This window comes from Diachasma alloeum, unplaced genomic scaffold (genome assembly GCF_001412515.2).
Source record: "Diachasma alloeum isolate Michigan unplaced genomic scaffold, Dall2.0 Dall_scaffold_00681, whole genome shotgun sequence".
NCBI classification, from domain to species: domain Eukaryota; kingdom Metazoa; phylum Arthropoda; class Insecta; order Hymenoptera; family Braconidae; genus Diachasma; species Diachasma alloeum.
The window spans coordinates 116,939-130,435 of record NW_021680813.1 but is presented as its reverse complement, the minus strand read 5'-3'; the positions used below and the strand labels follow the sequence as shown (position 1 = coordinate 130,435).

The 13,497-nt window shown below is 36.9% G+C and overlaps 1 protein-coding gene across 1 annotated transcript; it reads right to left on the bottom strand.

Annotated features, from left to right (window-relative positions):
* Positions 1-1,940: 1,940 nt before the first annotated feature.
* LOC107044112 lies at positions 1,941-13,497 on the bottom strand. Its single transcript, XM_015265862.1, has 5 exons — positions 13,192-13,497; positions 10,079-10,235; positions 9,484-9,968; positions 5,155-5,434; positions 1,941-4,035 (listed from the first exon to the last, which is right to left on the bottom strand). The coding sequence occupies exons 3-5, from the start codon at positions 9,647-9,649 to the stop codon at positions 2,475-2,477; spliced, it is 2,007 nt and encodes a 668-aa protein (XP_015121348.1). The 5' UTR covers positions 9,650-9,968; positions 10,079-10,235; positions 13,192-13,497; the 3' UTR covers positions 1,941-2,474.

The window sequence follows — 13,497 nt, the reverse complement described above, 5'->3', positions numbered from 1 at the left end:
CATACTATTTTTTATCATTAGGGGGGGGGGGGTGAGGTAAAATGGACACTTTAGACTTTTTTTAAATTACTCATAACTCAGAAACAAATTTATCAATGGAGCTCAGTTAACGTTCATCCCAAAGGGCAAGAATTGTTCTTTGCATTGAAAAAAAATCATTAAATTTCATCACCATTTCAACCTGTCATTACCATTTTTAAAAAAGTCAAAAGTGTACATTTTACCCCAACCTCCCCTACACGCTAAAGTTTGATTTTCTTGTAAATACTAGGAGGGACGTAAATGAAAGCATCATCCCGTATTATATCATCGTCGAAAACAACAGAAATCCGAGGAATGAAATAAACCACTTTATTCTGGTTATTTGGAGAGGAAAATTGGACTATCCCCGCAAATATAAGGAATAATCATATTTTCCATACAGGCTGTAGAAAAATTAGATTAGATTAAAAAAAAATCAGGATATAGGTTTTCTAGCCCCTCAACCTTCTGTGAAAAATCCTCGTTCACTTTCAACAGGGTGAGGATCAGGGGTCACCCGATTTGACATGGAATACCTCATATATGTATTTCTCGGGATCAAGACGATATGAGCGGAGACATCAAAAAATCTTATTTCGTCTCGTCTCGTCTGGTACATAATGCTACGCTCGCCCCGTGACGAACCGAAGGGTTGCGAGCCTATTCGACAGAAGCAACAGATCGTTATTTTATTCGTTATTGGTAGTTTGATTCTTTCTCTCTGCACCAATTTCATTGACAATAAGCTGTCGAATGGATCTGTCGCAATGGTTCTATGATAAATTCTCCTGAAAATCCTTCTTGGAAAATTGCCTATATATTTTTTTCACCGATTTCCATCATTATTTTTATGGTTATTTTCATTTGTTTGAATGGTAAATTATTTATTATTTCTAAGATTATTCTTGTCCAGTGTCCCTTTTTTAGTGTTCAATCTTCCCATGATGGAATTTACGCAATGGCATAATTTATTACTGTTCATACCAGGAGATAGCATATCTATAATCACACCTGACGCTAAAGTATGAACGTTAGGTACCCAAATCGTCTATATACTCCTATCGCACATGTTACGTGCACGTTGATGAAACTTTAAGGTACACGTTAAGTGCACGTTACAGACACTTCAAGGTGGCCTCCATTCCATGCTGAAGTGTGAACGTTAGGTACCCAAATCGTCTATATACCCCTATCGCACACGTTACGTGCACGTTAATGAAACTTTAAGGTTCACGTTAAAGGCACGTCAAGGTACACCTCAAATCCACGCTAAAGTGTGAACGTTAGGTACATAAATCGTCTATATGCCTCTAACGTACATTTAACGTGTATGTTAGAGGCATATAGACGATTCAGGCAATCCAAGGTACACGTGAAATCCACACAAAATAACTCATCACTTACCTTGGTATCAACGTTGTGTACATGAATAGTCCTCGTCCCGCCCGTCCACGTTAAAGTCACGTCGAAATTAAAGTCGTTGAAAACAAGGCACACGAAGTGCACGGTAAAATCACCTTAGAATTAAAGTCGTTTAATGACACACAAAAGGCACATGGAAAATTCAATCAATTTTATAAAATAGTGTCTCTTCTAGGGAATTTTTTAGGGAGTAAGTACTTTTAATGTGCGCTTAACGTGTCTTTAACGTATATATTTTTTCCACGTGCCTTTTACGTGTACGTAAGGGACACGTTAAAGGCACGTTATTTCCACGTTATGTACAAACATCCATAGCGTTCATTTATTACTGTTTCATCACTGAATCAAGTTGTTAAACTGACTATTATTGATGGTGTTCTTCAACTACTTTCAATGAGTGCGCAGAGGATTAGCTATACTACTCATACCAATTATGCAGTATTTAACTAAGGTATGTTATATGAACCAAAAAAACACGGCGTTCAACAAAATAAAAATATTTTCAATATTGTTATATTTCTCCATTTTTGAATATTTTCCAATTTCAAACTTGTTTTTATATCTCATTTAACAAAATAATCTATTATTTCGCATATTGCACAATATTGAATCACAACATCCAATTTTCCCGTTTTTTGGCAGGAACATTTTTTAGAATTCGATTTAATCAATCAGACATAATCCTACATATGGGATGGTTTTGTGAATATCGGCAAGTCATTGTTTGATATCCATTTCAATAGTTTATAGTTTATATACATATTTTAATAGTTTATATACATATTGTCACTCGAGCCGAAATAACCGATTTCTTCATTATGTCAACAAAAGAATACTCAACGTTTAATATAAGACTAATTTGCAATTACTCATTGTATTGTCTAGCTTGATTTAATAACTATTCTTCCAATACGGACGTAGATCCAACAAAACTCCTCAGTGGTCTGTTGATTAATCTGTCAGTTTCTGGCTCGGTACTTGAAATTGTAGTTGACTCAACCTCTGACTCTGTCGAATAGCGTCTTCCATCCCTATTTTATGCAATGGCAAAACCTTTTGGATCCGTGGTCGAGGCATTTGGCACTCTCAGCATACGAATTAATCCTACTAATCTCCTCATCAGAAACACTATAATTTCCTTTTCCATGGACTCTAATGGTCGTCTCAAATTTGCCCCCTCCAGGAGTCACTTCAATCAAGTAAAAATACCCCTCAACAGTAATAGAATGAGTTGAAAAATTATGCAGGTCAATAATTTTATCTACTCTATGAATCTTCTTAATCCTAAACTTTGCGCAGAGTCTTTTCCCCTTCTTATCTCTATAATCTTTAACAGTCTTCTCCACATGTTGGAGAAATGCTTTAGCACCTTCTTTAGCAATTTCGTCGTCAGTATTCCCAGGCTTAAAGGCAGTACAAGTGCACCAGTGAGGAGAAACTCCGGCGTCCGCACAACCTCTCTCAATTGGCACTGGTTTTAATAAACTTTGGCATGTGGAACATCCACTGCTGGCATTAGCATCACCTCCAGACTTGATAAGGACATGGCGAAATGTCTCATAAAGGTCATAAGGCGAAGTCAGACGATGCTCATTGATTCTAAGTGATTGAAATACACTGGCATCTTCTTTCATCCACTCCGGTGGTTTCAAGTAAATAAAGGGCAATCTCTCCTCATACCAGCCAATAAATGTATTTCTTATCCCGCCCCACCGCATGCCGTGATCACTCAGAAACACCATCAAAGTATCACTTGTCACTCCTGATTTTTCAAATTTTTCGAACATTTCCAAGAAGTGATCGTCCATAGATGATGGGCCATTCACATCTTCATGACTGACCGTATTTGTCCAGAAGAATCCGAAGTAAGGAAAACCAAGAAATGTCTTGGCAAAGTTCAATGCAGAATCGAAGATCCTGTCGACTACTAATTCAGGTCCAGTGCAGTATTTAGCATTGAATCTTTTTTTGGATTTCAAGAGCTTCTCGGTGGCTATCATATAGGGCCTAAGATAATAATCTGTCGGGGGATCAACAAATCCAACTTTTAGGTAGTTAAATGTGCTCAGAGGGACCACATCTTCAGCATAAGCAGTGACGTATCCAGCGTTTCTGAAATTATGCCATAAAAATGGGCAGTTGTCCAAACCGTAGGCTTGGAATGGCTTGCAGTTCGCATAGGCCGTCGTGCTATTTTGACCGGTGAGAATCGCCATCAAATTTGGAAATGTGTTGTCTCCCATTTTGTTGTATCCTTGCAGGTTGATCCAACCGGTGTCTGTCAAGTAACGCCTGGTCTTTGGTAAGCTTCGCTGAAAATTCAGGCGGGAAACGCTGTCTATTCCTAGGACTAGGATGCTAATTTTTCTTCTGACCCTTGTTTGATTTGTTTGACCCTGTTCAAAGGATTCCGAGATGTTGAGTCTGCTTTGAACCTTTACGGCGCTCAGAATGGGGTGGATGTTCTCGTAGAGGATGTGAGATTTACTGCGGATGTTCTTTGAGGTGCCTTTTGGTCTGCAGGAGAGCATGACAGTTTCTATATCAGGTGGTAGCTGTACGCGATTGTCGAAGTCTTGACATTTTCCTAGGCTGAAAGATGTAGCAAGAATTAGCAGCAGGCATTTTTATGAATCTGGTCCATACGTTAAATATCGAAGGGTATCCATTATGAAACGCGAAATATACTATTTCGGCCTTGTGACGAAAACAGCTCCCAGGCAGCCAAAATCCGCTCTACTGACGTTCTACTGTCGACAGGGACCGATGGGTTGCTGTCGTGCCACCGTCGACAGCAACAGCATCGAAAGGCCGGCAGGACATCGTCAATAGTCGGGGGTTTATGGGGCACAGTAAAACTCGTGAAGGATAGTACCTCTATTCTACATGCAAAAGGCGTATGCGGGAGTCCAGGTAGAACCCTTTGCCAATGATACACTTTTTTACTTTTCATCACGCTGTGACGAAAAGTGAACTTTTCGGCACGCTCGGCGTGCCTAAAAGTCCAATTTCCGCCACATTGTGATGAAAAATATTGTTCGTAACTCGTGAAAAAATGTTTTTTGCACTCGTTACGAAATATACTATTTTAGGCCATATGACGAACAATATTTTTTGTCATAATGGTAGAAATGAAAAAAAGAAATGAGTTACAACACATAAAGAAACGGTCAGATAGCTTCTACCAAAAAGGCTCGAACCCTTGATTGTTTTGTGAAGATTTATACACATTTTTTGAAAATGTTAAAAATTAGAAGATGATCAAAATTCACGATTAGAAAGCTTCCATTCGGAAACAATACGAAAATTTCGCGACCTCCCTTAGATTCGGAGATATGCCTCGAAAGCCCAGACAAGAGCTAAGTCGACTTAAATCATTTTACCGCATCGTTACTGAATTTAGCTACTCGTTGGGTTTATGATATATTTTTTAGACAAATTTTTTTTTTATGTAACTTAGAGTTTTGGAACCAAATTCGGATTCTACGATGAGTATATTCTGAACAATATTGGGAAGGACGCATTGAAACGATTTCCAACTTATTCATAGCATTTTTTTACTATCAACATATAAAAATAAAAACTTTTCAGTGTCCTCTAAATCTGGTGGTTTTAGAGATAATTTTGAAATAATGTATGTAAAACTATTGAACTTGACTGGATTTCTCACTACTGTGAGTAAGTTTTATTTGTTGTCTGAAAAGTACTTACTCAATTTTTGTATCCCACTCTCCTGTAGGGGGTTTTTTAGGGACAGGCCGTGTGATTGGAGACCAGCAACAGACGAATTTTTTGTAGCTTTTGGCAACTTTTTGATCAATGACTAGAGCGTATGATCCATTTACATCTTTCTCAATGAAGCTCAGGAGAGGACCATGAGAACATGGCTCAAATTTTTGTTTTTTTATGTATTGAGTTATCGATGGGTCCATAGGGTTTTCCGAAAGCATATGACATTTTGGGTTCCAAACTAAGTATCCATCCACTAATTCTGCAATATTCAAAAATCCAAAGATCATAGATGTGTAATGAAACACATTCAACCAAAGTCAACAATAACTTGATTGAAAGAAGATATAGAAAGGTTCCTGTTTCTATTTAAGCTCATTCTTTTTCAGAATGACAATTTAAACTTTACTACAGATATAATAGTTACAGCGTAACTAATCTCGTTAGTTTCAGAATTATATCGAACACGACTGATGTTGGAAAAAATAATCAGAAAAGCCTCTTTGCCCTCCTTTTTCGTTATTCGATGCTCCCATACGTATTTTGCTCCTGGCAAATGTTCCTTTTATATAAAACGTTGAATAGTAATCTGTCGTTTCAGTTATTCAATAATCACAAACAAAAAAAGAATTTCTCAAATGAAATAACATTTATATGAAAGCAATGTTGTAACTTAACGAGAAAATATTTCTTAATAAACTTCTCTCTATAAAAGATATTTTTATTCAGAAAAGGCACTGTCTCGTATGAATGATTCGTTTGTTGTGCCAAATATTTCGTTGGTGTTGAAAGCACAGCAATTATTCACGTTAGAAATTTTCAAAGGCGAACCAAACAATTATTTTCTTGGTAATTTTCAACTAACGATTTGGTTGGTCCAAACGAGATTTGTTTGAGAACTTGTTTGTTTGTCCTTAGTATACACTGTAAAAAATTTGGTGTCAAAATCACACCGATCGGTGTCCTAATGAGTCCACACCGTTTTTGGTGTGGAGTTGCGGTGTTAAAATAACACTGCACCATAGGACATCGCGTGTAAAATCTGGTGTTACCCGTATAGAAAAAAATATAAGCCAAAACTTATAAGTGAGATATAGTGATTTTGCCGGAATTATATCTTGAATATATCCGCCTTGTATACCAGGTATATGCTAGGTATACCCGGTGGCATATATGTACACACATATATCCAACATATATCTCAAATATTGCATTTTTTGCCGGAAAGTATACCATATATAAGCGGATATAAGTGACATATATTTCTGTATATATATTTTTTCCATGTGGGTAATTCAACACCGAACGGTGTCCCAAGAAGTCCACACCGGATTTTTTACTATGTACTGTATCTTGTTCAAGATTCTGCCAGCCGTTGCTAACCCAAAAATGGTTAATAAGCATTTTCACGGTTTTGCATCACTAGTACAACAATATGTCAGCTAAATAGCTCCATACTAAGAGGCTGGACTCAGGTAACACCGTGAGACTGCTGATTCAATTTCCCAGCCTCGTAAACTTATGTTTGTTGAGAAATTAATAATCAAATGGAATCGGCGTGTGAAATTCCTGAAATCAACTCCTTTTTTTCTAGTTTGCAGCAAATATAAATTTTTGAAAAATAATAAAATACAGTAAAATACAATATGTGCTTGAATGCAATATGCACTGTAATTTAAAGAATCTTGACAATTTGCTTATCCTCCTACAAAGAAAAGAGGCTGAACTTATCAAAATTATCATGATTACGTTCAATGACTTTATTACTATATTCAAAATTCAATTTTTTTTGGCCTTGTATTCATCGAAGTTTTTATGACCAATTTTCGACATTTTTTTCCAAGAATTAGGAAAAATTCTGAATTCTGGATAAATGCATGTTAGAAATGTAACGAACATGTGGGGATGTTCATTAGGAACACCATTGCGATCTGATGAACAACAAACTCCCGCGGCATAATTAGGTGCATCGTGGGCAAAAATTCGGCTGAGAGAGAGAGAACTTTTTGTATTTCCCACTCCGGTGGAGATTTTTGGATTTTTAAGGTTATTCCACTCCGATGGAGATTTTTAGATTTTTGAGGTTTTCTCACTCCGGTGGAGATTTTTGGATTTTTGAGGTTTTCCCACTTCGGTGCGGTGAATTTATTATATACAGCTAGAGGGCTATAGTATTTTCTCGAATAATTGGGAAGAGTTCTGATTAATTTTTTTTTCATACATCTGCACGGAAAGTTCGTACTTTGCTCCCGCTCATCAAGGAGCAAAATACGAACTTTCCTTTGCAGGCGTGTTAAAACAGTATATTGTGCATCAAGGGCGGAAAGTCATGTTTTCCCGCCCGAGGTGCACATGCTATTTTTTAACACGCCTGCAAAGGAAAGTTCGTATTTTGCTCTTTGATGAGCGGGAGAAAAGTGAGTACTTTCCGCCGTAGGGTGGAAAGTTATACCCTCGGGCGGAAAGTCAAGACTTCCGGAAAATTACCCGATGACTCTCAAATATCGGCCCTTCTTCGCGATAATTTTGTGGACTCTTAAAAGCAACAATCGAATGGTTCAATAGTATATTGTGCATCAAGGGCGGAAAGTCATATTTTCCCGCCCGAGGTGCACATGCTATTTTTTCACACACCTGCACGGAAAGTTCATACATTTTGCTCCCTGATGAGCGGGAGGAAAGTGAGTACTTCCCGCCCTCGGGTGGAAAGTTGCTCCTAAGGGCGGAAAGTCTTGACTTTTGGGTAGCATGTGCAAGTCTTGACTTTCCGCCCTTGATCCACAATATACTATTGAACCGTTCGATTGTTGCTTTTAAGGGCCCACAAAATTATCGCGAAGAAGGGCCGATGTTTAAGAGTCATCCGGTAATTTTTATGGGGTTCTACTCTACTGTTAATCTCACGGGAAATCGAGTAGATATAATTGAAATATTAGCGCTCCATATTAAGTCGGATTTTACGGGAATTAATTGGGCACGTTTTGGAATTTCGGTGGAAGGTCGTGTGGAGCAAGTACAGCCCTTGTTTCCAATGCATTGCCAAGCTGTTTCGAGGATTAGGGGAGTTTAGAAAAATTTGATAAATTGAAAAGTTGTAATTTTGGATTTTAGTTTCTTTTAATCCCGTGAATCCCGGAGAACTGATCCGTGGAAGGCGCCAAGAGCCTTGAATGATCGTCTGAACGATCAGCTGTTCGGGAAAAAGTTAGAAAATTGAGAAATGGTCATAGTATGTAATTTCGAGTTATTTCGCTTATGGTATTCAGGTTAGTTTACTTTATTAACAATTTGATTAATTATGGGATTTGGTAGGGTAGCGCATGCAAATCTTCCCCCACTCTGGGTGGTCCCCCCCCCCAGGTTCGCACCTCGATGGGCGAAAAATCCGACCAATCAAATATTTTCACTCAGTCAATCTTGAGATGTGGCGAGTTTAGTTTAGGTGAATTTTTATCCCCGCGCTCACGTGGTGGGTTTCGCCGTGGAAAATGTTCTCCTCTCTCTCGCTCTCACGGCCGTCGTATACCTCGTCCCTCGATTCCTGGAATTCTCCGAGTATTTGAGGATTAACGGGTATTTTCGTGTTTTTCGCTATTGTTCCCAGGGTCCTCACAATACCTGAGGAATTTTGCTATGCTAAGAATAATATGGAATGATATTGAGTCAAATTTTTATAAAATTGAGAGTCGAGTTATTTTCGAAGAAAATAGTACAAATTCACATGTTTTTATTGAAATTAGTATTATCATTATGAATATTGAAAATCCTTCTTTTCTTTCTATTCTTGTTTTGTTTTTTTTTATGAAAATGTAAAATTGTTGATTTTGGAATTCAATAGTGGAACATGTAAGGATAATGTGCGTTTTCGATCATTTTGGTTTTCTGACCTCCCGATGAGCTCGTTTCCACCCGAAATCCACCCCTCTCTCCGCAACCTAGCATACTGAATGACCCGTGGACCGTGATTTTTCCCCAAAAATCTAGTTCTCTTCGTTTTTGGTTTGTCGCTTAGAAATTTTCTGAGTGTTTGGGCTCGAAATTCGTGCACTTCCGGTTTGATAATTCCGATTATTTATTTTATTTTGAGTTAATTTAGATATTGGGAAAGAAAGGCGAAGGTAACAGGCATTTTTAATCCCCAAATAAAAATGTCACGTTACAGAAAATATGAGTTGAGTACTTGTAAAATTTTTTCTCCAAGTAATTTTTCCCCCTATGAAGATCCAATTCGATTTTTAATGAAAATACGATAAACGTAAGAACTATTAAAAAATTAAGTTTAGTGGATTGCGTCCTTCTCATGAAACTCACCATCTTCTAGATTATATAACTTGTGTGGCAGGTACCCATCATACTCTACATAATGTCCAGAAATGAAGTAAAGTGAGAAAATAAGAATACAGGGGAATACCAATGTGACAGCGCCCGCTTTCTTTCGGAGACACTCGGTGGGCCTTGACCACTTCGATCTCATCATACTCTGGAGTTTGCCTCTAGCGAGACTCTCCTTATGTCATGCACCCTCACTGCTCCCTAGATCGTCAATCGCTGGGTCAGATCCTCTCCTTTTTGTTGAGCTCAATAGAGCTTGCGTGAGTTGATTGACCTCTTCTTCCTCCTCTCCTGAAGAATTTCTCTCCTCCAAAAGTCGTACACAGCATTCTTTCTCCGGCTCAATTTCAGCTGTATTGAAATAGTCATCTTGACTCATTATTGAAATGTTATTCCTAATATTCTATTGCAACCACGGAAATGAATCTTTGATGGCAGAGACGTTGCAAGGCGTTTCTTGGTCTCTGAAATGAATTAGAGAAGGTAAAGGAAACTTTCTAAATTGTATTCATTTTCGTCAAAGTAATATCATGCAGTTAGACCTATTGTATTATTTGAGTAATTGAAAACCCACTAGTTCAATTATATGGGGATGTTCCGATTGTACAATTTGGCGCTGATTAACGTGCGCGTAGTCCACTTCCGGGAATGCAATTTCCTTAAAAAATCCTGATTTTTTTGTATTTCTTTGACGCGTTTCTTTGAAACAAATAGAGAGGGGGCCCACTGCTCTATAAAAAAAAGTAGTTCCGACAAATCGCCGTTTTTTTATGTTTAGAAGAATTTTTTAATTGATTTTTATATTTTCCCATTTCAGGTACTTTTCATGACTAAAATTTTTTTCTCGAAAACTGGAGGTGCTAGACAGGTTTTCTAAATTCATTTGAAATGAATGTTAAAAAATCTATAAGATCATGGCATTCTTATCTCTGAGGTCGAATTCATCTGGATTTTGTTGGACTGTGTTATTAGGGTGAGGCCCACAATTAAATATTTTCCGATGAAGCCCACATTAATCATGTAATTGAGGAATTCTCGAAACTACGTGCAATACTAAAATAATATAAGTAAGACTAGGGGGCTACGCCCCCTGCTCGCTTCGTTCGCCAACCAACATATGACCTCCATACGATCCCCATATAGGCCCATACGACCCCCATGATCCTTAAATTAACGATCTAAATTAGGATTAATTTAAACCAAAATATACTTAATTTTCGAAAAAATATTTTCTAAAATCTAGAAATTTTTTTTAATTTTTGAGGGAGAATTTTGCAAAATGGGGGTACTGATATCCGGGGGGGGGGGCTTGTAAAAAGGTGGATTTTGTAAAGAGGTGTGTTTTATGAAAGGGTGGGTTATTGGTGGGGTTTTCCAAAAATATCTTCGAAACTAAGGGAGATAGCGAATTTGTCCTGCAAAAGTGGGGGGGGGGGTTCCTTTTTTTTTTACTTTGTCCGGGTCAGACAATTTCAAAAAATTTAAATATTTCAAAAATTCCAAAAATTTCAAAAATTTCTCATGAATTTTGAAAATTTTGAAAATTTTACGTAAATTGTGAAAATTTTAAAAATTTCCCATGAATTTTGAAAATTTCTACCTTGGACAAATGGGGAAAAAAAATTGAGAACCCACCCCCCTCTCTTCTGTAAAAATTCGTCATCTCCCTTAGTTTCGGACATATTTTTGAAAAACTCGCAGACTCAGTTTTTTTGGTTGCGAATTCTCAATGCATCTAACATCTAGGCATCTAACACTTAAAGCTCCTGAACTGTAAAAATGCCTGATCGTTACAAAATTCGACCCTCAAAATGTATGAGCCTCTAAACATTTGCGTCTATCACAGTCTCAAATATTACCATAATGTGAAGCCGAAAGGAATATAATTTTCTGGTAGATTACTTGTTAATTCATACAGATTCGAAAATCATTGATAGAATGACGATATTTCATTTTTGACAACAACTATTTTTAGTTATTATAATAAATTGCTCTATGCGAAAATGTATTGTATCGATGGGCCCAAAATTTTATACACTACCGTGATTTAATAGCATCAACTATTACCCAAAATTTCATTCTAATTCTATTTCCAACTCCTACGTGTATTGTGGAACGTCAAATCAATTCTGCGCTGAAAAAAATTAGAAAAACGCGAATATCTCGAAAACTTTGTTTGAACGGGTATCCATATTTTGATTGATTTCGATAGAGGACATCGAGACGAGTATTTTGAAAAAAAAATTCAATCCGATCAGTAGTTTAGAATATATTGAGCAAAACATATTTTGACAAAAAGTTGAGTATTTCCTAAACTACTCGTGCGATTTCATTTTTTCACAATACCAGCCTGTACCATAAGAGTTACAATCTTACCAAATTACAGCTTTCTATCCCAATTTTTTCGAGAGTGATAGTGTCTACACTGATTTTATCACAAAAATGAAAAATGCCGATTGTTCCTAAGTTATCTGCGGTTAAGTAGAAATATTATATCTGGACTTGATAGACATTATTATAAGGAATTTCCGTCATTAGGCCCGATAACTCGCGATTTTCGCGGTTTTCGGGCCCAGTAACAAGCAATATTATTCTATACACGGCCATGAGGAACTTTCCTACCTCATATGATTACAGAACCTCATACTCGCCAGAAAAGTTCCTCATCGCCTAGTGTCGAAATGTACTAATTTTTACGTGAAAAAAATTCAATGCAGTCGTGTATTTTTTGGGATATTGAGCACAAAATATTTTCGAGAAATTGCTGTACCTCAAAAATTACTTGATCGATTGAGCTGAAATTTCGCCCAGATATGCTCCCAAATAATGCTAATTATTTCACAAAATTGCCGATTTTTAGCATCGATTTTTTTCCTTTTTCGTGAAGATTTATAAAAAAATTCAGAAAAATCCGCATCCACACACACACTGACATACACACACATATTTTCTAAAACTATCATATCTTGACGTTTCTACATCATTTCCGAGCAAAATTAGAAGATTGTAAAAATGCACGATTACAAAGTTTTAACTCGGAAGCAAAATGTGTATCTGGACATGCTAAACATCTTTTGTCTAAGACTTTTTTCCTTTTTTGTAACTGTTTCCGTGATGTGATCGTTTGACCAATTAAATTGTTGATCACAAATAGAAAGCCGGATTTTTTTCAAAAAAAGACTCACAAATTCAGAATCAGCGACTCAAAAAATATATAATTCATACATCAAAACTAGGGGACTGTTATATTGACACAGGATCGGGTACAGCGTGCAGCCTATTAGTTGGCCTGAAATCCGCAAAGTCGTAAATAAATACTTTTTCCACGTGATCATTACGATTACTACCACTATCCTTGTAAGAAACATGGGATATGTTGGGTGAGTGGAATTGCGCGCGATGTTTATAAACGAATGTGCATACCGAATAAATAAATAAATTTCCGTTGAATCATAAGGAATATAATTTGTCGAGCAATTGGTAGAAATTGTTTTTATGCTAAATCTAATGATTTACGTAAAAAAAGACGATTTCGTGGAAAAAGTGCCTAACAATTGTTAATCTCAATGTATTTCCATTACTTTAGAAAAAAAATACCGACGATTCGAATTCCTCAATCCCAAATTATAAAATTCCATTCTAGTGTATGGACTAAAAACCTTTGCTTTTCTCAATATATATAGCTACCCTCGAACTGCACCACATATTCATCTGCAAAATGTTGCATTTCTCGTTAGCAAACTTCCAATTGCATGGCTCAAACTCGAATGACAGAGTAATCCTCAATGTTTACCGATCTATTTCCTCGCAAGTATTCGAGGCACAAACACTGGTATTCCTTTTCTTGTCCCCAAGGAAAATCCTACCGTTTCAGTACTTATTCTATTTATCTTTATGCAACACATCGGTCGTGTAAATTATTTCACATAGAAACCAGAACGGAAATTATAATAGAATGATTGAGGGAAGAATTAGGCACCGACCGTTCCACGT

Excerpts from the sequence above, each read along its gene's own strand:
- LOC107044112 (XM_015265862.1), bottom strand. The coding sequence starts at position 9,649 with ATGATGAGATCGAAGTGGTCAAGGCCCACCGAGTGTCTCCGAAAGAAA. Across the intron at positions 5,435-9,483 it reads GTTATATAATCTAGAAGATG|AATTAGTGGATGGATACTTA; the intron begins GTGAGTTTCATG and ends TGAATATTGCAG. Across the intron at positions 4,036-5,154 it reads GAGTGGGATACAAAAATTGA|CCTAGGAAAATGTCAAGACT; the intron begins GTAAGTACTTTT and ends TACATCTTTCAG.